This window comes from Oryctolagus cuniculus, chromosome 3, assembly GCF_964237555.1.
Source record: "Oryctolagus cuniculus chromosome 3, mOryCun1.1, whole genome shotgun sequence".
NCBI classification, from domain to species: Eukaryota; Metazoa; Chordata; class Mammalia; order Lagomorpha; family Leporidae; genus Oryctolagus; species Oryctolagus cuniculus.
In genome coordinates this window covers 108,687,626-108,713,401 of record NC_091434.1, presented here as the reverse complement: position 1 = coordinate 108,713,401, position 25,776 = coordinate 108,687,626, and the positions used below count along the sequence as shown (strand labels likewise).

At 41.9% G+C, this 25,776-nt stretch overlaps 1 protein-coding gene and 1 long non-coding RNA gene across 5 annotated transcripts in view; one reads left to right on the top strand and one right to left on the bottom strand.

The window, feature by feature from the left end:
• The window catches only part of ACMSD (aminocarboxymuconate semialdehyde decarboxylase), a 64,808-nt gene extending 41,084 nt beyond the window's left edge, over positions 1-23,724 (top strand). The window contains exons 9-11 of one of the 3 annotated variants that reach the window (XM_017342804.3): positions 17,695-17,793; positions 17,942-18,023; positions 22,286-23,724. In XM_017342804.3, coding sequence (XP_017198293.1) covers positions 17,695-17,793; positions 17,942-18,023; positions 22,286-22,290 — 186 coding nt within the window. In that variant the 3' untranslated portion in view covers positions 22,291-23,724. Of the gene's footprint in view, positions 1-17,694; positions 17,794-17,941; positions 18,024-18,300; positions 18,861-22,285 lie in introns of those variants that run through there. The other 2 variants (XM_008258507.4, XM_008258508.4) reach the window with 2 other exon arrangements.
• LOC127491784 (uncharacterized) overlaps positions 1-25,776 on the bottom strand; it is a 47,579-nt gene that overhangs the window by 13,648 nt on the left and 8,155 nt on the right. For both annotated transcript variants that reach the window (XR_011387310.1, XR_011387311.1), the window contains exon 2: positions 15,237-15,358. This is a non-coding gene — a long non-coding RNA (uncharacterized lncRNA). The remainder of the gene's footprint in view (positions 1-15,236; positions 15,359-25,776) is intronic.

Sequence of the window (25,776 nt, the reverse complement as noted above, 5' to 3'; positions counted from 1 at the left end):
CCCATATGGGATGCTGGCACTGCAGGCAGTGGCTTTACCTGCTATGCCACAGAAATTCCTGTTATGCTAAACACAAAGTGTTTATCTCATAGGGAAAGAAATAGCTCACTCTTAGGAGCAACACTGTCATTTTTTTACAATAGGATGAATGTGATAACATCTCAGGCATTCGATGTATGGCTCAGAATATAAACAGAGGCTGGAGATCAATAAGGCTCAATGGCCACTGATTCTTCATCCCTTTGCTGTGTCTTGCAAGTCTTTATGACTTAGGGCTACTCTACCCAGGGGATTCTAAAGAGTTAGGATGACCTGGATGCACTGAAAAGGTTCTTTATCATCAAAGAAAATTTGATTCTTTCCAGAGCTATGTAGGCAGTACAGCATGTCATCTTTGTCAGGAATATCTCCAACATGGTTTCAAACACAAAGGGCGTCTTGCCTAATTCCCACATAACTTGATATTTACATTTATTTTAATACTTCAGTCTCTAAGTACTTTGGTTAAATGATGTTTTCCCAATAGCATAGAACCTTTATTGGATGCCTGTAGGCTTCCTCAGGATAAATGTATAACTTACTGTGTTCTCAAACAGTTGTGGTAGAGACAGAATTCAAGCCCTGGCTCCAACACCTGTTAATGAGATGGCCTTTAATATCAAATTACTGGGGCAGTGGTGATGGTTCTGGTGCTCGAGTCCCTGCCTCTCATATGGGAGTCCTGGATGGACTTCCTGGCTTTCGCCTATTGCTGCATTTGGGGAGTGATCAGTGGATTGGAACTCTCTGTCTTTGCCTCTCATAAATCAGTAAGACAACTGAGTCTCCTCCTAGACAAACTGCATCAGCATCCCTGGGGTAGAGCCCAGTGATTGCATTCTTTTGTAAAGATTTATTTACTGGGAGCCATTGTCGTAGAGTAGTGGGTTAAGCTGCCTTTGGTGCCAGCATCGCATGTGGGTACCTGTTTGAGACCTAGCTGCTCTACTTCCCATCCAGCTCCCTTCTAATTATCCTATGAAAGCAGTGCAAGATGGCCCAAGTGTTTGGGCTCCTACATCCATGTGGGAGACCCTGAAGAAGCTCCTAGTTCCTGGCTTCAGCCTGACCTGGATCTGGCTATTGTGGCCATTTGAGGAGTGAATTGCGATGGAAGATTTTTCTCTCTCTCTCTCTCTCTCTCTGTGTCCCTGGTTTTCAAATAATTTTTTTAAATCTTTTAAAAATATTTTTGTAAACTAAGATTTATTTACTATTATTTGAAAGGCTGATTGACAGAGACATGGAAAGACAAAGAGAAAGAGAGAAAGAGAGAGAGCGAGGTTTTTCCATCAACTGGTTCAGTCCCTAAATGGCCAGAATACCTGAGGCTGGGTCAGGCCAGAGCTATGAGCCAGGAACTCCATTCAGGTCTCCCACATGAGTGGCAGGGGCTCAAGAACTTGTGTCATCTTCTGCTAGGCCCCACCTCTCCCATGGGGCCCTCTCCTCTCTCTGTCTGAAATCTGAGAGAGGGTGGGAGAGAGAGACCTGCATGTTTCCCACCTCTTCCAGGATGAGGGAACACTACCAACAGCTGCCTTGCTGACTTAAGAAGCAAGAGTTGTCTCAGGCCAGTTGAGGGAGAATTCAGAAAGAAAGGGTCAATGTGTGAGTAGGTGCCCAGATGCTATGAGACCCTGTTGGCAAGAGGTTTGAGTCCAAGGGCAAGAGATGTGAGCTGAGCCTGAAGGAAGAAGCAGCCCTTATGGCAAATCTCTATTGACTGCAACTGAGAACAAACAATGTGAAACTTTCCCCTGGGCAGGGAGCAAGTCTATTAAAGCTCAGTTGGATTAGTCAGGCCATGCGTGACTTGGACAATTTGGCCAGGCCCTGGAACTCTGGTCAGAGATATGGCCAGATTCTACTGTGATTTCACAGCAGCCATTTAAATGTACTTTTATTGGAGTGGGCATTTGGTAAAGCAGTTGAGATAAACTTGGGAGGCCCACACCCCACATTGGAGTACTGGAGTTTAAGTCCTGGTTCCAATAGTTATTCTAGCTTCCTGCTAATGTGCACCATGAGAAAGAGTGGTAATGAGTTGAAGTAGTTGGCGTCCCTGCCACCCATGTGGGAGACCTGGATGGACTTCCGGGCTCCTGGCTTTAGCCTGGCTCAACCCTAGCAGTTGTGAGTATTTGGAGAATGAATCAGCAGATGGAAGATCTCTCTCTCTCTCTCTCTCTTTCTCTGTGTGTCTCTGTCTCTCTGCCTTTCAGATAGAAATTTTAAAAATATATCAAACTGCCGGCGCCGTGGCTCAATAGGCTAATCCCCCGCCTTGCGGCGCCGGCACACCGGGTTCTAGTCACGGTCGGGGCGCCGGATTCTGTCCCGGTTGCCCCTCTTGCAGGCCAGCTCTCTGCTGTGGCCAGGGAGTGCAGTGGAGGATGGCCCAAGTGCTTGGGCCCTGCACCCCATGGGAGACCAGGAGAAGCACCTGGCTCTTGCCATCGGATCAGCGCAGTGCGCCGGCCGCAGCGCGCCAGCTGCGGTGGCCATTGGAGGGTGAACCAAAGGCGAAGGAAGACCTTTCTCACTGTCTCTCTCTCTCACTGTCCACTCTGCCTGTCAGAAAAAAAAAAAAAAAAAATATATATATATATATATATATATATATATATCAAATCATTGACTCCTCTCAGCCTCAATGGGGGGACAATGACTAAGCAGAGTTGACATGAAGACCCAAGAGAATACTATGCCAAAAGACTATACAAATGTCAGAGATTTCTGTCACCTATTCTAGTGCTTTACAAACAGTAGGTGTTAAATTGATGTTTGAGCTGCATACTGATTTTGTGGAACTAAAGTTAATCTCACTGACTAGATTAAACCAAGCTCTTTCTCTAGGAAATAATGTCTCAGGGAACCAAATCCCTGGTATACCAGAATTTTTCTAACAAGCTATGTTGTATTTACTGCAAATGCTGCTAAGAGATATGTTAATGAGAAAATAGTAAATTGTTCCTTTTCCAGAAGAAAAATTAAACTCTCTTCCACTATTAGAAATTATTTGGTCAGACACATTTAGGGTTTGCAGCATTACCTGAAAATGTGAAAAAGTCATGCATTCTAGGAGGTGAGCAGTTTATTTCTCTTCCCTGGCAGGAATATTAATCACTATTATTACCAGCTCAGTAAGTCTTTGCCCTCATAATGAACTGTGTGCTGTTGGTAGCTTTAGGGAGGAAAATATATGTTGGAGCATAATGTTGGTGCTGAGAAATCCATCAAGATTACCCACTGCTTTAGTGCCTAGTAAGGAGAGCCAGTATCTGTCTAGAAGGTAGAATTTGAGGATCCCACACGAGGCAGCCAAGGCACCTCAAATGCCCACCAATAGAATTATTTCTTAACAGAGTCTTTAGAAAGGTCCTAATAAAAACGCAGATGCTGTGGAAGGCTACAGTAACAGAGATATTTTTAAAAATTGGTTAACTATATAGTGGATCCCAGAGAATAGAATCTTTTAAAAAAAAATTATTTCTTTACTTGAAAGGCTATTAGAAAGAAAGAGAGAGATCTTCCATCTGATGGTTTACTCCCCAAATGACCACAGCAACCAGGGCTGGGCCAGGCTGAAGCCAGGAACCTAGAACTCCATCTGGGTCTCCCAAAACAGGGCAGGGGTCCAAGCTCATGAGCTGTCTGTCACTGCTTTCCAGACACTTAAACAAGGTAATGGATTGGAAGCATAGCAGTCAGGACTTGAACCAGCACCCATGTGCTAGTGACTTAACCTGCTTTGCTACAACACCAGCACCAGCCACGAAATAGAATCTTAATCATATGGAAGAAAGTTCAGCTTTTAGGGAACCAGGCTCTGGTATGTTTCTTAGGAACCTTGGGGCCGGTGCCATTGCGCACTAGGTTAATCCTCCACCTGCGGTGCGGGCATCCCATAAGGGCGCTGGTTTAAGTACTGGCTGCTCCACTTTTGATCCAGCTCTCTGCTATGGCCTGGGAAAGCAGTAAAAGATGGGCCAAGTCCTTGGGCCCCTGCACTCGTATGGGAGACCTGGAAGAAGCTCCTGGCTCCTGGTTTCAGATCAGCACAGTTCCAGCCATTGCAGCCATTTGGGGAGTGAACCAATATAAGGAATACCATAATCAATTTGCAGCTATTAGATAACCAATGATAGAAATAACAACAGAAAAAGTATTTTTAACCCAAGTATTTTTTAAGCATCTATCAAGTAAAGACAGGGAATAAGCAGTAGAGTACATGACCTTCACCGTCCAGAACCATACAACTCTTTTTAAAAAAAAAAAAAAAAAAAAAAAAAAAAAAAAGATTTATTTATTTGATGGGGCTGGCACTGTGGCACAGCAGGTTAACATCTTGACCTGAAGCGTCAGCATCCCATAAGGCCGCCAGTTTGAGACTTGGCTGTTCCACTTCCAATCCAGCTCTCTGCTATGGCCTGGGGAAGTGGCAGAAGATGGCCCAAGTCCTTGGACCCCTGCACCCACATGGGAGACCCAGAGGAATCTCCTGGCTCCTGGCTTTGGATCAGAGCAGCTCTGGCCATTGCAGCCATTTGGAGAGTGAAGCAGCAGATGGAAAACCTCTCTTTCTCCCTCCCTCTCTCTCTCTCTCTCTCTCTCTCTCTCAGAGAGAGAGGTTTTCCATCCACTGTTCACTCTTCAAATGGCAGCAACAGCCAGAACTGGGCCAATCCGAAGCCAGGAGCCAGGAGCTCCTTCCAGGTCTCCCATACGAGTGCAGGGGCCCAAGGACTTGGCCCATCTTCTACTGCTTTCCCAGGCCATAGCAGAGAGCTGGATCAAAAGTGGAGCAGCCAGTACTTAAACCAGTGCCCTTATGGGATTCCAGCACTGCAGGTGGTGGCTTCACTCACTGTACCACAGCTCCGGCCTTGACCATACACTCTTGAGGAATCCCTTCCCCTCCTCCATTTCACCTGCTGCTATCTCTGCCCCCACTGAACTAGAAACTCAATTAACAAGAATTTCATTTTTAGCTCTTTCAAGCCTACTTCCCTCTCCCTTATAAAATTACTAGCAAGTTCTCAATAATCAAAAGTTTGCCAGAAGTGGGGCCGGCGCACTGAGAAAGCCATGATATGAAATGGAAGAATTGTTGACTGGAAGCAAAATTAATTCCTCGATTTCATTTCCATGCTGATGAAGTTGACAAATGTAATATAAGCATGGGACTTTTAAAAATTATGTTGTATTTTGGAATTGTAAACAGCTTTAGCAAGAGGAAGTTAGAAATAAGGACAAATGAACCTCTAGTGAATATGAAGCAGACAGTTCAGGCTGAGATCAGCTGTTGGCACAGATGTGCACAGACATAACTGGGTCTTCAGGGCTTCTGTCAGCAGGTGCATTTGCTTGGTTTCATATAGTAATGAATACAGAAATCTAGAAACAGAATGGTTAGCCTATCATGGCCTTCCTCTAAATTTTCTAATGTACTTTTCCACAATACTTCAGATATTTGCAAACCTAGGAAAATATTTTTTGGTAGAAATCAAAATGTCATCCTCACAGCAGCTAAAATTTAGAGTACTTAAATGCATTTAGTATTTCAGGCCTAGTTACAATCAGACTTCCTTGTTACATAAATTCAAACACTTATTCCTTCAACCTATATACACTGATAAATCAATTCTTAATTTGATTACAATCATGTGTCAGAATTTTATTCCAAACTTGTCTCAAAAGAAGAAACTTTCTGCAAAGTCTAATTCAAAGAATCCATCTTTCTAGAAATATTTATAGGGCATCAAAATGGTTAGCTATGTTAGACTGGATTTTAGGAAAGAAGAACAAGAAATCTAGCTAATAGCTTCTTTGTATTTTTTTTTAAAGATTTATTTATTTATTTATTTGAAAGACAGAGTTACAGAAAGAGGTAGAGACAGAGAGAGGTCTTCCAACTGCTGGTCCACTCCCCAGATGGCCGCAACAGACAGAGCTGCGCCAATTCGTAGCCACGAGACAGGAGCTTCTTCCAAGTCTCCACGCCAGTGCAGCGGCCCAAGGACTTGGGCCATCTTCTACTGCTATCCCAGGCCACGACAGAGAGCTGGATTGGAAGAGGAGCAGCTGGGACTAGAACCGGCACCCATATGGGATGCCAGCACTTCAGGCCAGGGCATTAACCAGCTGTGCCATAGCGCTGACCCCCTCTTTGTATTATTGGTTAAAGATTCTACACAGGTCTCGAGATTAGTATAAACACGGCCCAGCACTTAATACGACACCACTTGGAACAACTACTCCCCATATCAGAGTGCCTGATTCCAGTTCCCACTCCACTGATTGCAGCTTCCTGCTAATGCAAATCCTTGGAGACAGCAGATGATGGCCCAAATGTTTTGGTCCCTATCACCCACATGGGAGACCTGGATGGAGTTCTGGGTTCCTGATTTCAGCCTGACCCAGTCCTGGCTATTGCGGGCATTTGGCGTGTGAACTAGTGGATAAAAGATCTCTATCTCTATGTCTATCTTTGTCTACATCTCTGTGTCTGTCTGCTTCTCTTTCTCTCTGCCTCTCAAATAAAATGAAAATAAATTAATTTAAAAATTTTAAAAAGACTAATATATTCCTCACTCAGTATCCAAAAAGGTAGGTTCCAGGACTCTCTGCAGATAATAAAATCTGCAGATGCTCAAACCCCTTATATAAAAATACATATTTTGCAAATAACCCTTGCACATTTTAAATCATCCTAGACTACATATAAGACTTTTTAAATGTTTTGTTTATTTATTTAAAAGCTAATAAACCCCCCATGAAAAGCAGCACGTCACAATCATACCACAAACTTTTGTTCCATTTCCCATCTGTAACCAATTCCTTCCTTACGTTTATTAGGGGCCACTTATTTCACTCTAAGGAATTTCAGCTTCACCTTTTGAGCAACGGAAATTTTTTTTTTTTAGATTTATCTATTTGAAAGGCAGAGCGACTGAGGGAGAGGGAAAGGGAAAGAGAGAGAGATCTTCCATTCATTGATTCATTCCCAAATGGTCACAATGACTGGGGTGGAGCAGGCCGAAGCCAGGAGCCTAGAATTCCATCCAGGCCTCCCACATGGTAGCTGAGATCGCAGTACTTGGGCCATGTTCTGTTGCCTCCCAGGAGCATTAGCAGGGAGCTGGATCAGATGCAGAGCAGACAGGACTCAAACCGGCGCCCCAGTATAGGATGTCCATGTCACAAGTGGCCACTTAACCAGCTGCACCACAATGCTGGCCCACAACAGGAAACTGGTGAAGGATGTTAAGCATAGATCCATTGTGATCAATCTGCTGTTTTTAAAAGACCATTCTCTAGTGTTTAGTGATGACTGAAGTACCTGAGACTGGAATCTTGGAGATGTGTTTGAAAACCACAGTATAAGCCCTGCTTAACTCAATAAATAACTACTGGATACCAGGCCTGTGCTCAGAGATGGAGACAGTTTCTACTTCAGTTTTTTTTTCTTGTTTAAAAATATAGCTTTATTTATTTATTTATTTGAAAGGCAGTATTACAGAGAGAAAGGCAAAGTTACAGAAAAAGAAAGAGAGAGAGAGAGAGAGAGTCTACCCACTGGTTCATTTCTCAATTGGCTAGAACGGCCAGATCTGGGCCAATTTGAAGCCAGGAATCTAGTGACTTCTTTCAGGTCTCCCACATGGGTGCAGGGGCCCAAGGTCTTAGGCCTTCTTCTGCTGCTTTCCCAGGAGCATTAGCTAGGAATTGTATCAGCAGTGGAACAAGCAGGACTGGAACTAACGTCCATACAGGATGCAGGTGCTGGGCAGCTTTACTGCTATGGCACCCACAGAGCTGGCCCTCTGTACCGGTTTTTAGCTGACTGAAGGAGATGAAGACACAAACCTGGCTCCACCACACACTAGCTTGACTCTAGGAAAATGAGCTATCTTTGTTACCTCATCTGCTCAATGGGATAATAATAGGACCCACCCCACAGGAACTTACACATGATTCATAAAATTTACATATCTACATAAACATCTATACCAAGATGAATCTGGGTTAAAGGTTAAATGGCAGATCCTTGAATTTTCTTGCATTATTTCTGTCAGCTTGACAAACTGTCAAAATAAAAAATTGCCCTCCTCATTAATGAATCAATTAAATAATAAAAAAGTTTGGGCTAGAAAGGTATTCCAACAGAGGAATCAACCCATTAAAGTCAGGAAACCATAAACTGCTTGGTGGAACTAGAACACAGTGTGACTCAGTAAAGGCTCCCGCAGAAAAGAAAACAACATAGTGACTTGGGAGAACATAAGAGAAATTAAGGAAGGGATTACTTACAAAGGACCAGGATATTACAAAAGCTCCGTTACCATTCCAGGCCGAAACTTAAAGGCAGAGAGGGCTCTGTAAAAAGGGCCTGCTGAGGGGCAGGCATTCGGCACAGCAGTTAAGATGCTGCTTAGGACAGCCGCTTCTCGTATCAGAGTGCCTGCATTGCAGCACTGGCTCTGCTGCTGATCTCAGCTTCCTGCTAATGCACACTCCAGGAGGTGGCAGGTGAGAGCCCAAGTAGTTGAGTTCCCGCCACCCACATGTGAGACCCACAAGGAGTTCCTGGCTCCTGGCTTTGGCCTGACCCGGTCCCAACTGTTGTGGGCATTTGGGGAGTGAACGAACCAGCAGATGAAAGATGCCTTTCTGTCTCTTTTTCTGTCCCTGTCTCTCTTTGCCTTTCGAATAAGAAAAAAAAAAAAAAATGGGAGGTGACAGCAGTTGGAGGGACTCTGGATGATTCCACGGGAGAGAGCTGGGGATAAATACTTTTCTCCCATTTTCCAATCCCCTGCCTGCATTGCTCCTTAGCTAGACCCACATAGAAGGTGGAGGTGAAGGGAGCCTTCTGTGTAGTGCTACAGCTCAGCCTCCAGGGGACAGACAGGGGAGGAGGAAGATGGAGAGTAGATCTGGAGATTTCAGAATGTAGCAAGATTTGGTGGGGGAGACAGCCAAGGTAAGAGAGAGAGAGAAAATGAGCATGATGTTGAATATTTAGATGAGGTGTTTAATATTAAAGAGCACATTGAGTGTTAATTGTTGGTGAGGCAGCCAAGAGGTGTCTGGCAGGTAGCCACATGCTTAGGGTTTGAGGTTTAGGAACTAGCACTTGCTTAAGGGTGATGCTGCCAAGCAACACAAAAAGAAGCGCAGCTACACTAGGAATTAGGAGTAGTTAACAGGGCCAGCGCTGTGGTGCAGTAGGTTAATCCTCTGTCCACGGTGCCGGCATCCCATATGGGCACCGGTTCTAGTCCCAGCTGTTCCTCTTCTGATCCAGCTCTCTGCTATGGCCGGGAAATCAGTAGAAGATGACCCAAGTCCTTGGGCTCCTGCACCCGTGTAGGAGACCCAGAGGAAGCTCCTGGCTCCTGGCTTCAGATTAGCCCAGCCCTGGCCACTGCAGCCATTTGGGGAGTGAACTAGCAATGGAAGACTTCTGCCTCTCCCTCTCACTGTCTTTAACTTTACCTGTCAAGTAAATAAATAAATAATCATTTAAAGAAAAGACTAGTTAACACCTGAAGTTTCTACTTTTTCACCATTCACTTTTTCATCTAGTACCTTTCACATTCCCTGCGTTCACTGCAAGTACACTTAATAAAGCCACCAAATCCAACAGCCACTCTTCAGTTCTTCTTAAGCAATACTGAATCAATACCTTTTCTTCAAATATCTCCTGTTGAATTTTCTTCTAATGCCACTTTTTTTGGTTCTTGATTCACCTCACTCTGCTTCTTCAATGCAGCCTCCTGCTATCCTCCATTTCTGCACCTACTACACCCCAGTGCTGATATCCCCTATGGCCCTGTCCCCAGCCCTCATCAGAAACCATGGAGGACAAGAAGGCAGGCAGCAGGAGACATACTTAAAGTAATGAAAAGGAGAAAAAATATAAACTCAAAATACTTTTTAAAAAAGAGATTTATGTATTCATTTGAAAGACAGAGCAACAGAGACAGAGACAGACAGAAAGATCTTCCATCTGCTTGTTCACTCCCCAGATAGCCACAACAGCCAAGTTTAAACCAGGCCAAAGCCAGGAACTGACACTCCATCCTGTCTCCCATGTGGTGGCAGGGGCCCAAGCACTTGACCCATCTTCTGTTGCCTTCCCAAGAGCATTAATGGGAAACTAGATCAGAAGCAGAGCAGCTGGGACTCAAACCAGCACTCTAATATGGGATGCCAGCATGGCAAATGACAGCTTAATCCACAGCACCACAATGCTGGTCCCAAACTAAAAATTCTTTATGAAGCCAAACTATCCTTCAAGAGTGAAGTAGAAATTAAGACATTGCCAGATAAATAAAAACTGGGAGAGTTTACTACTAGTAGAGTACTATACAAGAAATGTGGGGGGGGGGGGGGCCAGGTGTTTAGCCTGGACTCAGTACCTGCCTCCAGCTTCTGACTCCAGCTTCCTGATAATGCAAGACCCGGGAGGCAGCAATGATAGCTCAAGTAGTTCACTTTCTGCCACCCAGTGTGTTAGGTGTAAGATATAGGTCCAAAGAAGGTGTAGAGACAACTGGTCAAAATGGGAAAGACTTTTACTCAAAAAGGACCGCACAGTAATGTCGGACTGTAGCCCACTTGGACAGCAAGTGGGGAGGTCAGAAGTAAGGCCTCAGCCCCTCCGAGTTGGGGGCAGATGTCCTTTTATGCTCTTTGCCTAGGAAAGGGTCCTGTGTTCTTGCAAACACCCACATCCACTGCGATCAAGTGGGCCTGCATGTGCAAGAAGCTCCCGTGGCAGGTGTTTATTAGAATCAACGATGTACATACACTGTGGTCTTATCAGCCTATGTCCCTGGCAAAGAACTATAAAACAAGCCAGCAGAATTTTAGGCAATGAAATACCACAGTGTCATTTTGCTTGCACCCAATTCTATCAGGTGCAGAGTTAACCATTTGTGTCCCATTAACCAAGCAACAATTTGAGAGATCTAAATCAAGTTCCCAGCTTCTGGCTTCAGCCTAGCCATGGCCACTGTGGGCTTTTGGGGAGTAACCAGCAGATGTGAACAATCTTGTCTGTCTCTCAAACAAATAAATAAGTATTTTTAAAATAAATGCTAAAGGGAGTTATTCAGGCTGAAAATAAAGGACACTAGGCAAAGAAGAAATCGTGATGGAGATGAAAAAATATTTAACATGAATTCAGTACAAAAACATAACATCTCATGTGGAAAATGTATAGCTGTAAAATGCTTATAATAAAAAGGAAAAAGATAGAAAAGCTCAGTTTGTACCTTAAGAAAGAAGAAAAACAGAATAAACTATACCCTAAGCAAGCATAAGTAAGGATATAATAAATATTGGAACAGATATATGAAAGAAATATATCACAGAAAAACAGTAGAGAAAATAAAAAAAAACCTTGGTTCTTTGAAAAATCAACAAAATTGGTAAACCTTTAGCTAGGTTGATCAAGAAAAATAAAAGAATACTCAAATTACTAATATTAGAAATGGAACAGGAGGACATTATTATAGACCTTATAAAAATTAGAAGAGTGATAAGTGAAAGCTATGAGCAATTATATGCCAACACATTAGATAACCTAAATGAAATGAAGACAGTCCTAAAAAGACTGCTGAAGCTGACTCAAGAAGAACAGAAATTCCAAATATACCTATAATAAGTAAAGAGACTAGGCCGGCGCCACGGCTCACTAGGCTAATCCTCCGCCTGCGGCACCGGCATCCCAGGTTCTAGTCCAAGTTGGGAAGCCGGATTCTGTCCCAGTTGTTCCTCTTCCAGTCTAGCTCTCTGCTATGGCCTGGGAAGGCAGTGGAGGATGGCCCAAGTGCTTGGGCCCTGCACCCATATGGGAGACCAGGAGGAAGCACCTGGCTCCTGGCTTCAGATCAGTGTAGCGCGCTGGCGGTAGCGGCCATTTGGGGGGTGAACCAGCGAAGGAAGACCTTTCTCTCTGTCTCTCTCTCTCTCTCTCTCACTATCTAACTCTGCCTGTCAAAAAATAAATAAATAAGTAAAGAGACTAGAGTAGTAATTTAAAATTTTTACTTATTTCTTTTTCATTTTACTTAGAAGGCAGACAGAAAGACAAAGATCTTGCATTGGCTAGTTCACTCCCTAAATGACTTTAACAGTCAGGTCTGGGCCAGACCAAAACCAGAAGGCTGGAACTCCATCCAGGTCTCCCAGGTAGGTGACAGGGTCCCAAGCATTTGAGCCATCACCTGCTACCTCCCTGGGCAATATAATCCACAATATTAATAGAATAAAGCTAAAAAACTATACAATCATCTAAGCAGATGAAGACAATTCATTTAACATGATCCAATAGCCCTCTATAAAAAAATTCTCAACAAAACAGAAGCTAACCTCCTTAAATTGATAAATCATATCTATGAAAAACCTATAACTGGTATCATACTTAATGGTGAAAAACTAAAAGGCTCCACTCTTATCACTTCTTTCAGTATAGTACTTGAGGCTCCAGGCAAGGCAATTAGAAAAGAAAAATAAATAAGGGCCCGTGGGTTGTGGCACAGTGGGTTAATGCCCTGGCCTAAGCACCAGCATCCCATATGGGCGTCGGTTCGAGACCCGGCTGCTCCACTTCTGATCCAGCTCTCTGCTATGGCCTGGGAAAGCAGGAGAAGATGGCCCAAGTCCTTGGGCCCCTGCACCCACATGGAGACCTGGAAGAAGCTCCTGGTTCCTGGCTCCTGGCTTCAGATGGGCACAGCTCCAGCCGTTGTGGCCAACTGGAGAGTGAACCATTGGATCAAAGACCTCTCTCTCTCTCTGCCTCTCCTCTCTCTGTGTAACTCTGACTTTCAAATAAATGAATAAATCTTTAAAAAAAAAAAAAGAAAAGAAAAATAAATAAAAGGCATCCCTATTGGAAGGACAGAAGCAAAATTTCCCCCTTTTACAGATTATATGGCCTTATATATAGAAAATAATAAAAAATCCACAAATAAACTATTAGGTATAGATTAAAAATTGTTTTCCTATATACTAGCAGTGAACATTCCATAAATGAAATTAAGGACACATTGTTTAAAAAGAATTAAACCTTCAGAAAAATACAAAAAGGAGAACAAGACATACACTATAAACTAAAAAATACTGTTGAAGAAAATTAAAGAAGACCTGAATAGATGAAAACACAACTCATGTTCATTAATTGGAAAACTAAATATTGTTAAATGGCAACAAATTCATCTACCAATCCAAGGCAATTCCTATACAAATTCCAGATTTGGACAGAAACTGAAAAGTTAACCCTATAATTCAAGCAGAAATGCAAGGGACCCAAAATAGTCAAAACAACCTTCAAAAAGAACTAGTACCGCTCCAGCATCCCATTTCAGAACACCAGTTGGAGTCCTGGCTGTTCCACTTCCAATCCGGCTTCCTGCTAATGTGCCTTGGAAAGCAGCAGAAGACGGCCCAATTACTCAGGCCCCTCCAAACCCATTTGGAGTTCCCAAATGGAGTCCCTGGTTCTTGGTTTTAGCCATTTGGTGATGAAATGAGCAGATAGAAGATATCTTTCTCTGTCTCTCCTTCTCTCTCTGAATATAAAAGTATATCTTAAAAAGAATGAATGAATGAAAGAGAAAAGAGAAGAGAAGAGAAGAGAAGAGAAGAGAAGAGAAGAGAAGAGAAGAGAAGAGAAGAGAAGAGAAAAATGGGGCCAGCACTGTGGCGTAATAGTTTAAGCCTCTGCCTGCGGTCCCAGCATCCCATACGGGCGCTGGCTTGTGTCCTGGCTGCTCCTCTCCCTATCCAGCTCTCTGTTTATGGCCTGGGAAGGCAGAGAAGGATGGCCCAAGTGCTTGGACCCCTGCACCCATATGGGAGACCAGAAGAAGCTCCTGGCTCCTGGCTTTGGATCAGCCTAGCTCTGGCTGTCATGGTCACTGGGGAAGTGAACCAGCAGATGGAAGGCCTTTTTCTCTGTCTCTCCCTCTCTCTATCTGTAATTCTGCCTCTCAAATAAATAAATAAATTCTTAAAAAAAAAAAAAAAAGAAAAAGAACAAAGTTGGACTCATATTCCCAATTTCAAAACTTTCTATACAGCCACAGTAATCAAGACCAAGCTGTATTGGCCTACAGATATCACAAGGATCAATTAATTTTCAACAAGAGTCCCAGTACAATTCAATGAAGAATAGCCTTTTCAATATGTGGTTATTAGACAACTGAATATCCACATGTAAAACATAATAAAACTGGATTCCTTCTTCTTTACACCATACACAAAAATTTACTCCAAATGGATCAAAACCTTAAAAGAGCTAAAACCACAAACTACTGGGGGAAAAACAGGTGTAACTTTGGATTAAGCAATGATTTCTTTGATATAACACCAAAAGCACAAACATTCAAAGAAAAAACTGGATGAAAATGTCACCAATATTAAAAACTCTAGTGTTTCAAAAGGTAATTCTAAGAAAGTGAAAATGACAATCCATATAATACAGAAAACATTTGCAAATCATGCATCTGATAAAGCTATAGTATCTAAAATACAAGGGTACTACAAAAAGATTTTCAAAAACACAGTTAAGTTTTAAGCTTATTTTGATGCAAAAACTTTTTGAAATCTATGCATATGAAGAGTCTTTAAAACTGTATATAAAGAAGTGAAATTGACAATGAGATGCGATGACTTTGAACATCCCTTGCCAGTTTTTTTCATAATAATATAGAGTTAATCTTATGTTTATAAAGTTAATTGAAAATAGATCTTAGTAAAAAATAAGAATGGGAATAGGAAAGGGAGGAGGAAAAAGGGTAGAAGTGGAGGTAGGGTGGGAAGAATCACTATGTTCCTAAAATTGTATTTATGAAATGCATGAAGTTTATATACCTTGTATAAAAGGTTTCTGGGAAAAAAATAAATAAAAATAAATTAAGAATCACAGTTGACTCTCCAAAAAAACTTATATAAAATCTGTATTATGAAAAAGCTATGCATAAATTTCAAAATGTTTGCACCAAAATAGACTTATCTTTTAATTCCATTTCCCCATGAATTTTTTGAAGTATACTTGCATATAAAGAATACTTATGACTCAGTAATAAAAAGATAGCAAAATGGATATGAACAGACACAAAGGATATTTTTTAAATATTCAAGCAGAGTTTAGTGAAAAGAAATAATGACGAGTCCACCTGACAAACCAGTCGGGTATCTCAGTAAACATCCGAGAGCCCAGCCTGCATTCAGACTGGAGTTTTTACGGATTTCAGAATGGGCCCTCTCCTCTCTTCAAAGGATCTTGATAGAGACATTTCTGTAAAGAAGACATACAAATGGATCAGGAAGCATATGGGAACGTGTTCAACGTAACTGATCAAGAGAAATGCAAATTAAAGCTACAGTCAGATACCACTTCACATCCACTGGGGTGGCTATAATCCAGAGATGGACAATAACAAGTGTTGGTGTGGATTTGGAGAAACTGGAACCCTCCATACCCTGCTGGGGAGAATGTAGATCACCACAACTACTGTGGAAATTACTCAAACTGTTAAAAATGGACGTATCTTACAACTCAGCAATTCCACTTTTAGGTATATACCCAGGAGAAATAAAAATATATGTATATACATAAACATACATACACACACACATGTGCACACAAACTTGAATACAAATGTTCATAGCAGCATTATTCATAACAGCTAAGAAATAGAAACAATCCAGATGTTGCTCATCTTATGAACAAATAAACAATTGTGGTATGTCTATACAATGGTCTTTTTAATCCAAAAGAAAATGTAGTATTAATTCTATTACAACATGGATAAATCTTAATACATTGTAGCAAATGAAAGAAGGCCACATGCATGATTCCACTTATTGAAAACGCCAGAAATAAACAATTCTGCAGAAACAGAGAATAAATTAGTGTTTTTCAAGGACTAAAGGAAAGAGAGAAAGGGGAGTCACTTTTAATTTGATATAAGGTTTATTTTGAGTGATAAAAATGGTCTGCCATTAAACAAGATGAATAAGACATTTTTAATGTTCCAGAATCAGTGGGATTGCACAAACTCAAGAATATATTAAAACCCACTGAGTTGCATATTTAAAACAGTGAACTTTATGACATGTGGATTATATCTCCAAAAAATTTAAAAAGAAAAGGGCATTTCCTGCTTCTGAAACCTTAGCCCTCCTCCATGGAGGCAAAAGCAGTTACATGTCTCTTAGGTACCATTCCTGAAGTAGAGCATGTAAATAAAAATATATATGGACCTGTGAGAATCTTCTTAGAGAAATATGAGCATAGCAGAACATTGTTTTGGATTTTTCCCCTTCTTTACAATATAACTTCAAGATCATTCCCCTTTACCATATAACTTGGAGATAATTCCATTTTAGCATAAAGAAGTACTCTTAACTTTTTAGTGTTGATATTCTATTATTTAGTTGGCTAGTTGTTTTTTTGTGTGTGTGTGTGTTTTTTTTTTTTTTTTTTTTGACAGGCAGAGTAGACAGTGAGAGAGACAGAGAGAAAGGTCTCCCTTTCCCTTGGTTCACCCCCGAAATGGCCGATACGGCCGGCGCACTGCGCCAATCCGAAGCCAGGAGCCAGGTGCTTCCTCCTGGTCTCCCATGGGGTGCAGGGCCCAAGCACTTGTGCATCTTCCACTGCCTTCCCGGGCCACAGCAGAGAGCTGGACTGGAAGAGGAACAACCGGGACAGAATCTGGTGCCCCAACCGGGACTAGAGCTGCGGCGGCAGTCAGTTGGCTAGTCTTCTAATGTCACCAAAATTTTGCAACTTATCTCCTTGTATATAATATCTAAGTGGCACACAGTTAAGTTTCTGGTTTAAAATGTGTTTTTCTTATTTTTATTTTGATAAACTATCAACTGCTTTAAAGTTTCTCTTGTTAGATTATGAGGTCCCTGAAACAGGATCTATGTCTGTCCTTTACCAGGGTACATACAGATTCCAGCATATTCTCTGACATACTGCTTCATAAATATGTAGATTGACAAGGTTGTGTATTTTGTTGCACAAAGTATTAAAAGGAAATTTAACATTATCATTCAATAAACCATGATACAACTTATAGAGATAGGAATTATTTGTGAGTTTCTTTTTTCTTGTTTTGCTTTTTATCCAGTTATTTGCTTTTTATTTTTCTTTTCTACCTCCAGGATTTTTTTCAAAAACTTTTGGATAAATTGCAATGTAAGAGAGAATACTTAATTTCATCTAAATATATCAGTATGTTTTACGAAATATATGCATCTGTCTCATATTTCAGCACTGTGTATTTCAGCTATTTTTTAAAAAAGGAGGAAGATGGTGTGATTTATAAATTTAAGAAATTTAACAGCGACACCTGCTGGAAATGTTAGCAAAATAAATTTGACCCATTAAATCTGAAATTTTAGAACAGTTTTATGTCTAGGAATATATTTGTTATTTTACTATTGGAGTGTTTGTAACTATATATATTTATATGTATAAATATATATTTATATATAAATATATAATATATAATAAATATAAATATATAATAAATAAATATATAAATATATATATAAAGTTCACAGGAGGCTCCTTGATATTCTACAAAAGGATGGATAAAATATGTTTCCTTTTTTCAGGATAAAGTAATTCTGGGAACAGATTACCCCTTTCCACTAGGTGAGCTGGAACCTGGGAAACTGATAGAGTCTATGGAAGAATTTGATGAAGAAACAAAGGTACATGCCTTTTACTTCAAGGTCTCCTTCCTGTAATTCCCTGCTCTAATTGGGTTTGGGTTCAGAACACTTGGACATATGGTAACAAAACACAGAGGAACCATTACACTTAATAGCCCTACAACTATTACCTTGTCTCCAAAAATAGCTAAACTACTTCAGAGCATGGGAACATAAAATAGCTGAAAGTCAGCACAGCAGATCTCAATTCTGGACACCAAGGACCAAAGGTATGAGGAACCATATCATAATAATCTTGCATATTAAGATGGATCATGAGAAAAATGCCTAAATTATTACTTTAATATTTCTGTTACAAATCAATCTCTCGAGTTATATTGACACTAGTTACATAGATAGGGATAATAAAGTCTCAATAACAAGGACCTAAGAAATCGCAGTCCCCAAGATTGTGTGCTGGGGGGTGTGGGTGTGTTTATGACTTTGAAGGTGGATAAAAGATACTAACATGTGGTGTAAGGCTACCACTATTATTCTACTCCATAGGCTCCTGAATCATGAGTTTACAATGAGAGGCAGAGTCCTCGGATTACCTCCCCTCTGCCATCCCCTTCCCCACTCCATTCTAAAAATAAATAAATAAATAAATAAGTTCTTCCTAAGGACTTCATTGGCAGTCACTATCTCATCAGAGGTCAGAGATGGTCTAAAATGAGACTATGGGGATAAACTCTTAATAAATCTTATAAAAGTCTTAGTCATAAGCCTTTTACATAATTCTTGGCTTTCTTCTAAATTTACAATCCAGAAGTTGCCTTGAACTCTCTGCTTTAACCATTAGAGAAATACCTCATTAAATTTTCTCAACAGGCTTGAACACATGAACAAATGACAAGAGTTCATGTTGATCTATGCCAGGTGCTAGTTCCAAGTTGTTAACTGGAAAAACACCTTAGTATTTCACACAGAAGTATCCCCTCCAGAACTGACTCATCTTTAGGCACTGAAAGTCTTGCATTGTCAAACATTTACCTATAAATTAAGAGGTTGTATTAAGATGTTTTTAATTTTTTTAAGATTTATTTGTTTATTTGAAAGGCAGAGTTACAAGAGGCAGAAGGAGAGAGAGGTGGGGGAGGGAGAGGGAGAGGGAGAGAGAGAGAGAGAGAGAGAGAGAACCTCCATCCACTGTTTCCGTCCCCACATGGTCACAACAGCCGCAGCTGGGCCAGGCCAAAGCCAGGAGCCAGGAGCTCTGTCCTGTTCTCCCACGTGGGTGGCAGAGGCCCAAACATCTTCTGCTGCTTTCCAGGTACATTAGCAGAGAGCTAGATCAGAAGTGGAGCAGCCAGGACTCAAACCAATGCCCATATGGAATGCTGGCACTGCAGACAGCAGCTTTACCCACTATGCCACAATGCTGGCCCCAAAATGTTTTTAATTTTTTACAACAAATGTTGAAAATGAAAAAAGTTACCCAAAATTAAGCAGAGATCAGATTACCTCAAATTCCCTGATTAACAATTTAATGGAATAATAATTATTATTTTATGCCTTTATTGTTTCTTATGTGCTTGTCCCTCTCAAGTTTTTTTTATATAAAAATATTATACTGTCACAAATTCACAATGACATTCTATACAAGGTAACTCATTGTAACACTGGAATAAAATTCTGGAAGCAGCATTTATAAATAATAGATCATACAGTAGAATCTATGCAGCCATAGAAATATTAGAAATAAATTTCTGGCTGGCGCCGCGGCTCAACAGGCTAATCCTCCCCCTTGCGGTGCCGGCACACCGGGTTCTAGTCCCGGTCGGGGTGCCAGATTCTGTCCCGGTTGCCCCTTTTCCAGGCCAGCTCTCTGCTGTGGCCCGGGACAGCAGTGGAGGATGGCCCAAGTGCTTGGGCCCTGCACCCCATGGGAGACCAGGAGAAGCACCTGGCTCCTGCCTTCAGATCAGCGCGGTGCACCAGCCGCAGCACGCTGGCTGCAGTGGACATTAGAGGGTGAACCAACGGCAAAGGAAGACCTTTCTCTCTGTCTCTCTGTCTCTCACAGTCCACTCTGCCTGTCAAAAAAAGGAAGGAAGGAAGGAAGGAAGGAAGGAAGGAAGGAAGGAAGGAAGGAAGGAAGGAAGGAAGGAAGGAAGGAAGGAATTTATTTCCAGGGGCCGGCGCCATGGCTGACTTGGTTAATCCTCCACCTGTGGTGCCGGCATCCCATATGGGCGCTGGGTTCTAGTCCCAGTTACTCCTCTTCCAGTCCAGCTCTCTGCTGTGGCCCGGGAAGGCAGTGGAGGATGGCCCAAGTGCTTGGGCCCCTGCACCCACATGGGAGACCAGGAGGAAGCACCGGCTCCTGGCTTCAGATCGGCATAGTTCCAGCTTTAGCGGCCATTTCAGGGGTGAACCAACGGAAGGAAGACCTTTCTATCTGTCTTTCTCTCTCTCACTATCTAACTCTGTCAAATAAAATAAAATAAAATAAAATAGAAATTTCCAGGGGCTGGTGTTGTGGCGTACTGGGTAAAGCTGTCACCTGCAATGCCAGCATTCCACCTGGGCACCATTTTAAGTCCAACCTGCTCCACTTCTGATCTAGCTCCTTGCTAATGTACCTGGAAAGCAGCAGAAGATAACCCAAGTATTTGAGCCCCTGCCACCCACATGGGAGAACAGGACAGAGCTCCTGGCTCCTGGCTTTGGCCTGGCCCAGCTCTGGCTGTTGCAGCCATTTGGGGGAGTGGACCAGAAGATGGAAAATCTCTCTCTGTGTGTCTCCCCATTCTCTGTTTGTTTTTCAAATAAAAAAATATTTATTTTAAAAATTAGATAAACCCATTTGATGAGCACAGCAACACTGGGAGGCCCATAGGCAGTGTGCCCTACCACAGAGATGTGAAGGAAGAAAAAAAACCTTGGAGGTTGAGTGATTTGCCAAAGGTGCTCTAACTGCTGGGTTACAGCACATAGATACAGCCCCTAATCCCTTGACCCCAGGATCACGTCTCCAGCCAACACAACAAAGAATACCCCTCCAAAGGATACTTGGGACCAACCTATTTTAAGAAGTAAAGCAAATAGTTGTTCCAATCACTTCTGAAATCTCTAGAGGAGGATGACCCAAGTGTGCTTCAGGGAAGAACCCTACTAAGAGGCCCTCAAATCAACCACTCTTTAAGGCTGAGATCCATTAAAAGTGCAGATGTCTCACAACAGCATACATACCTCCTTCCAACTCAGCTACATGCCTGTCTTTTACACACTGGATACAAATCAACAGGATAGCACAAAGTTGCCCCTCAAATCATTTCTTCCTGCAGATTTGATACTCTGTGCAGAGGAGTAGGTGGAGAGAAACTGGGGAGTCCTCTTCTCCTGTGCAATCTATGAAATGTACTGATTTTTACCCTCATCTGAAACCCTTTATCTACAGACTTCTGCTCTGAAAAAGCTGACCTCATATCCAGGGCCACATGAAAGGACCACGCGTACACTAGGAGTAGGGAAGCGGCTTTGTGCCGTCTGGGCACTGTTTTCAGCCCTCTTGTCCTACAGACTTGAAGTGTACTTTTCTCTCTCTTCACCTCCAAATAGTCCTCAAGTGCCACAGAAGGGACCACTAAAGGGTTCCAGAGAAGGGCATTTCACTAAGAGGGCTCTTCCTCTCTGGGTTCATGCTGAGGAACCGCAGGTTAAGCCACTGTCTGAGACACCAGCTCTAGTCCAAGCTGCTCCACTTCCAATTCAGCTCACGGTTAACATGCCTGGAAAAGCAGCAGGGGATGGCCCAAGTACTCGGGCCCCTGCCACCCACATGAAGACCTGGATGGAGTTCCAGGCTCCTGATTTCAGCCTGGCCCATTCCTAGATGTTATGGTATTCGGGGAGTGAACCAGGAGATGGATTCTCATTCTCTCTCTCTCTTTCTCTCTCTCTCTCTCTCTCTCTCTCTCTCCAAAAAAACAAAAACAAAACAAAACAAAAAACTCTTCCTCTCTTCCTACAATGAAGTTTCAGATTTAGATTTCAGACAATTGGGCAACAATGCCCCAATAGGATTTAGATAAGAGAATCACTGTATAACCTACTAAAATATTTCTCTCATATTGGAGAGCTGATTTTTAAAAACCTGATAAAGACTCTCAGTAAAGTACTTTTAAAACAACCAATAAGGACAGGCATTCGGCCTTGCAGTTAAGATCTCACTTGAGATACCCACAACCCCTCTCAGAGTACCTGGGTTCAAGTCCTGGCTCCATTCATGATTGCAGCTTCCTGTTAACACACAGGAGGCAGAGGTAATAAGTAGTTGGGTCCCTGCCACCCATATGGTTTCTGGCTTGAGTTCCTGAATCCCAAGCATCTGTGGAGTAAATCAGTGGGTAAAAGATTTTCTCTCTCGCTCGCTTTCTCTCTCTCCCCCTCCATCCCATATCTATGTATGTGTTTATGACTCTCTCTGCCTCTCAGATAAAATTTTTAAATAAATAATATTTTACAATAAAATATTTTCTTTTTTCAGGATAAACTGAAAGCTGGCAATGCCTTGGCATTCTTGGGTCTTGAGAGAAAACAATTTGAATGACTGGATTCACTTTCAAAGCAAACTTTCAAGAAGATATTTCAAAAAAATATGTGTCATACATACGTTACTAAAATCCTATTTAAAACTACTTTACCCAAAAATAGAATATCCCTAAATATCTTAAATTATTCTTAACAAAAATTATTCTCAAGTGTTTTCATTCTAAAAAGCAGTACATTATTTCTTGTGCAAATCAAAAATTATTTTCCCAGTGTCTCTCTAATTTATCTGGAAAAGACAGACTATTTTAATGTCATTAGTGATTTATTTAGAGTAAGAACAATACCAGATTCATCTTTCAGGTCTCACATCTGGTTCTCCATTTTGATCAAGGATATGTTAACTGGGACAAATAACCTGTTTTATTCTTCATTTTAAAATGTTTATTTTTATTTATTGTCATCTACTTGAAAGGTAAAGTGACAGGAAGAGAGAGAGAGATCTTCCTTATCATTCACTCCATTTTTTTGCTTTTGTTTTTTTAAATTTCTGTTTTAAACATCATCACTTATATTTAAACATAAATACATATTATTAAAAGTGTATTGGGGCTGGCGCCATGGTGCAGTATGTTAATCCTCTGCCTGTGGCGCCAGCATCCCATATGGGTGCCAGTTCTAGTCCTAGCTGCCCCTCTTCCAATCCAGCTCTCTGCTGTAGCCAGGGAAAGCAGTAGAAGATGGCCCAAGTGCTTGGGCCCCTGCACCCATATGGTAGACCAAGAAGAAGCACCTGGCTCCTGGCTTCAGATCAGCACAGCTCCAGCCATTGCGGGCATTGGAGAGTGAACCAACAGAAGGAAGACCTTCTCTCTGTCTCTCCCTCTCACTGTCTAACTCTACCTCTCAAGTAAATAAATAAAATCTTTAAAAAAAAAAGTGTATATAGTCTGGCACTGTGGCTTAACAGGTAAAGTTGCCACCTGCAGTGGTGGCATCCCACATGGGTGCTGGTTTGAGTCCCGTCTGCTCCACTTTCAATCCAGCTCTCTGCTATGGCCTGGGAAAGCAAAAGAAGATGGCCCAAATCCTTGGGCCCTTGCACCCACATGGGAGACCAGAGAGAAGCTCCTAGCTCCTAGCTTCAGATCAATGCAACTCCAGTTATTGTGGTCATCTTGGGCGTGAACTAGCAGATAGAAGACCTCTGTCTCTCTCTCTCTCTGCTTCTGCCTCTGTAATTCTGTCTTTCAAATACATAAATAAATCTTAAAATAAAATAAAAGTGTATGAACACACATCAAAAAAGTAGTTTGTATTTAAGCAGGGCAAAACCAGGGTAGTCTTGTTCTACTCACTTTATTTATGGTCACACTGGGAAGGGTGACAAATACCTCTGGCTGAATTCTAAAAATAAAATAAAATTTTCTCAAACTACCCTCTTATTTTGGATCTTTTTCCTTGTATTTTTCTAGAAAATCAAGAGTTGAATGTGGACACATAATCTGTGCTGGCCCTTTTACAGAGTAAAAAAGAGATCTAATTCTTACTGAACTATGTTCACCCCATCCCATTATTTCCACTTTATACATGTAGTTAATTGCTCCATCTCTTTCTCGCCCTTCCTGTTGCTTCTAGGATTCTACCCCCCCCCCAACTCTGCTTATTACTTCAATCTGCTTAGAAAGAAAAACAATTTTGAGCAAAGCACCATGTATTCTTGTATTTTCCCTCCTAAATCTCCGAAATGTCTACCCCTTTTCAGTTATTCTTTATTTGAGCACGTTAAACATAGTATTCAATGTTTCTCATGGAAGTAACCTGATCACTTTACCTGCTATCATGTATATATTAAGTGAATGGGTATAGTCGTCTACCCAGATACCCATATACTCATATCCACAGTGTTTTATATGTGCCAGGACTGTGGCAACTCTCCAGGAACTGGGTATACAGAAGTAAAGAAAAAGGATAAAATGTCTTCTCTGACAAAGCCTACAATCTGGAAGGTGAGAAACATAAGGAGGGGAGAATGCAAAGAGGAAAGAAGGAAGGAAATTTTACTTCTACTGATAAGCACTATGAAGAAATTAAAATAGAGAAGTGTGATAATCATTGGGAGAAAGATGGAGGGTAAAATATGAAATTGTGGTGCCAAAGAAAGTTTTTGTAGAGGATTTTGAAGTGAAACTTGAGTAACAGAAGGGACAGACATGGTGAAGAGCCTTCCAGGTGATGTGTAAAGTCTGAGGCAAGGAGCTTTGAGGCTGGATTATGTGAGCCTAGGAAAGAGACATAGACAATGAAGCCCAAAAGCTGACCAGATCAGTAGACCACACTCAACAGTTCAGATTCTTATATTAAGTTTCATACGAAGCCATTTGATGTTTAAACAGGTCTGTGTTGCACTCTGGCTTGTGTAAAAAACAAAACAGCTACATAAAGAATATTAAAGGGGGTTGAGAATGGAAGTAGGGAGAATAGGCAAGAAATGATGTTGATGCAGGCAAGACTAGGGAAGCTGAAATGATGGACTGAATGTGAGGAAGAGGAAAGAAATGCAGGAAAAAAATCAACAATAACTCATGATGTGTGTGTAATGTGTGCACACCATGGTTTATTCAAGCAATCCTTATATCTGGACATTCAGATAATTTCTAATATTTTACAAATATAAATAATACTGCAATGGGCGTTCCAAGGTGGCGGAATAGTGATAGGACAGTCCAAATCACGCAGGGCAAGATTAGTATCTAAAAAGGGTAGGAACTACACATTTGAGATAAAGCCATGGGGAATTCACAGTGGGAAACCCAGCAAGAACAACAGGGACAATCCAGGTCTGTGTCAAAAAAATAAAAAAAGCAGAGGCTTGAACCCGGAGAAGAGAATGCTGGCCCCGGCAGACCAGGTCAGAGGGAATCTGCAGGTCCACAGAGCGGCAGATAGCAGCATGTGGGAGTGCTTGATGAAGTGGCTTTGAAGTTCCACATGGGGGGGAAAAATGAATAGGGACATGGCATATCTCCCCACTCCTCACCCCGCCCTGCAGGGACCAGCAGCCACTGGGAGAAGCCATTCCACTCCTTTGTTGGTTTGTTTTTCCTAATTTTGGATGCAGGCAAGTGGGTGCTGTGCCTGCCTCCCATGCGTGTCCCGACAATAGTGGGGGTCACTTCACCCCTACACCCAAACAGCAAAGGACACAACAATTCAGAAGAATTCATTTCCCTCATGCAAGCTGTAGGGCAAGGGAAAGCCTCACCTATTGGAAGCTCAAGCCCGTCCACCAATATTTAGAAGTGAGCTGGCTTCCAGGAGGCTGGGGCTCCTCACACACACCTGCGTCCCACAGACCCACAGAAGCTAATAACAGAGGGAACCGTGCTCACAGGAGATGCCGCAGCTCAAAAGTACAGTTAATTAAGCAGTGTGAACCAGTGCTGAAAACACCAGGCACTAACACCAGGGTGTCCTGCAGCTGGGGGA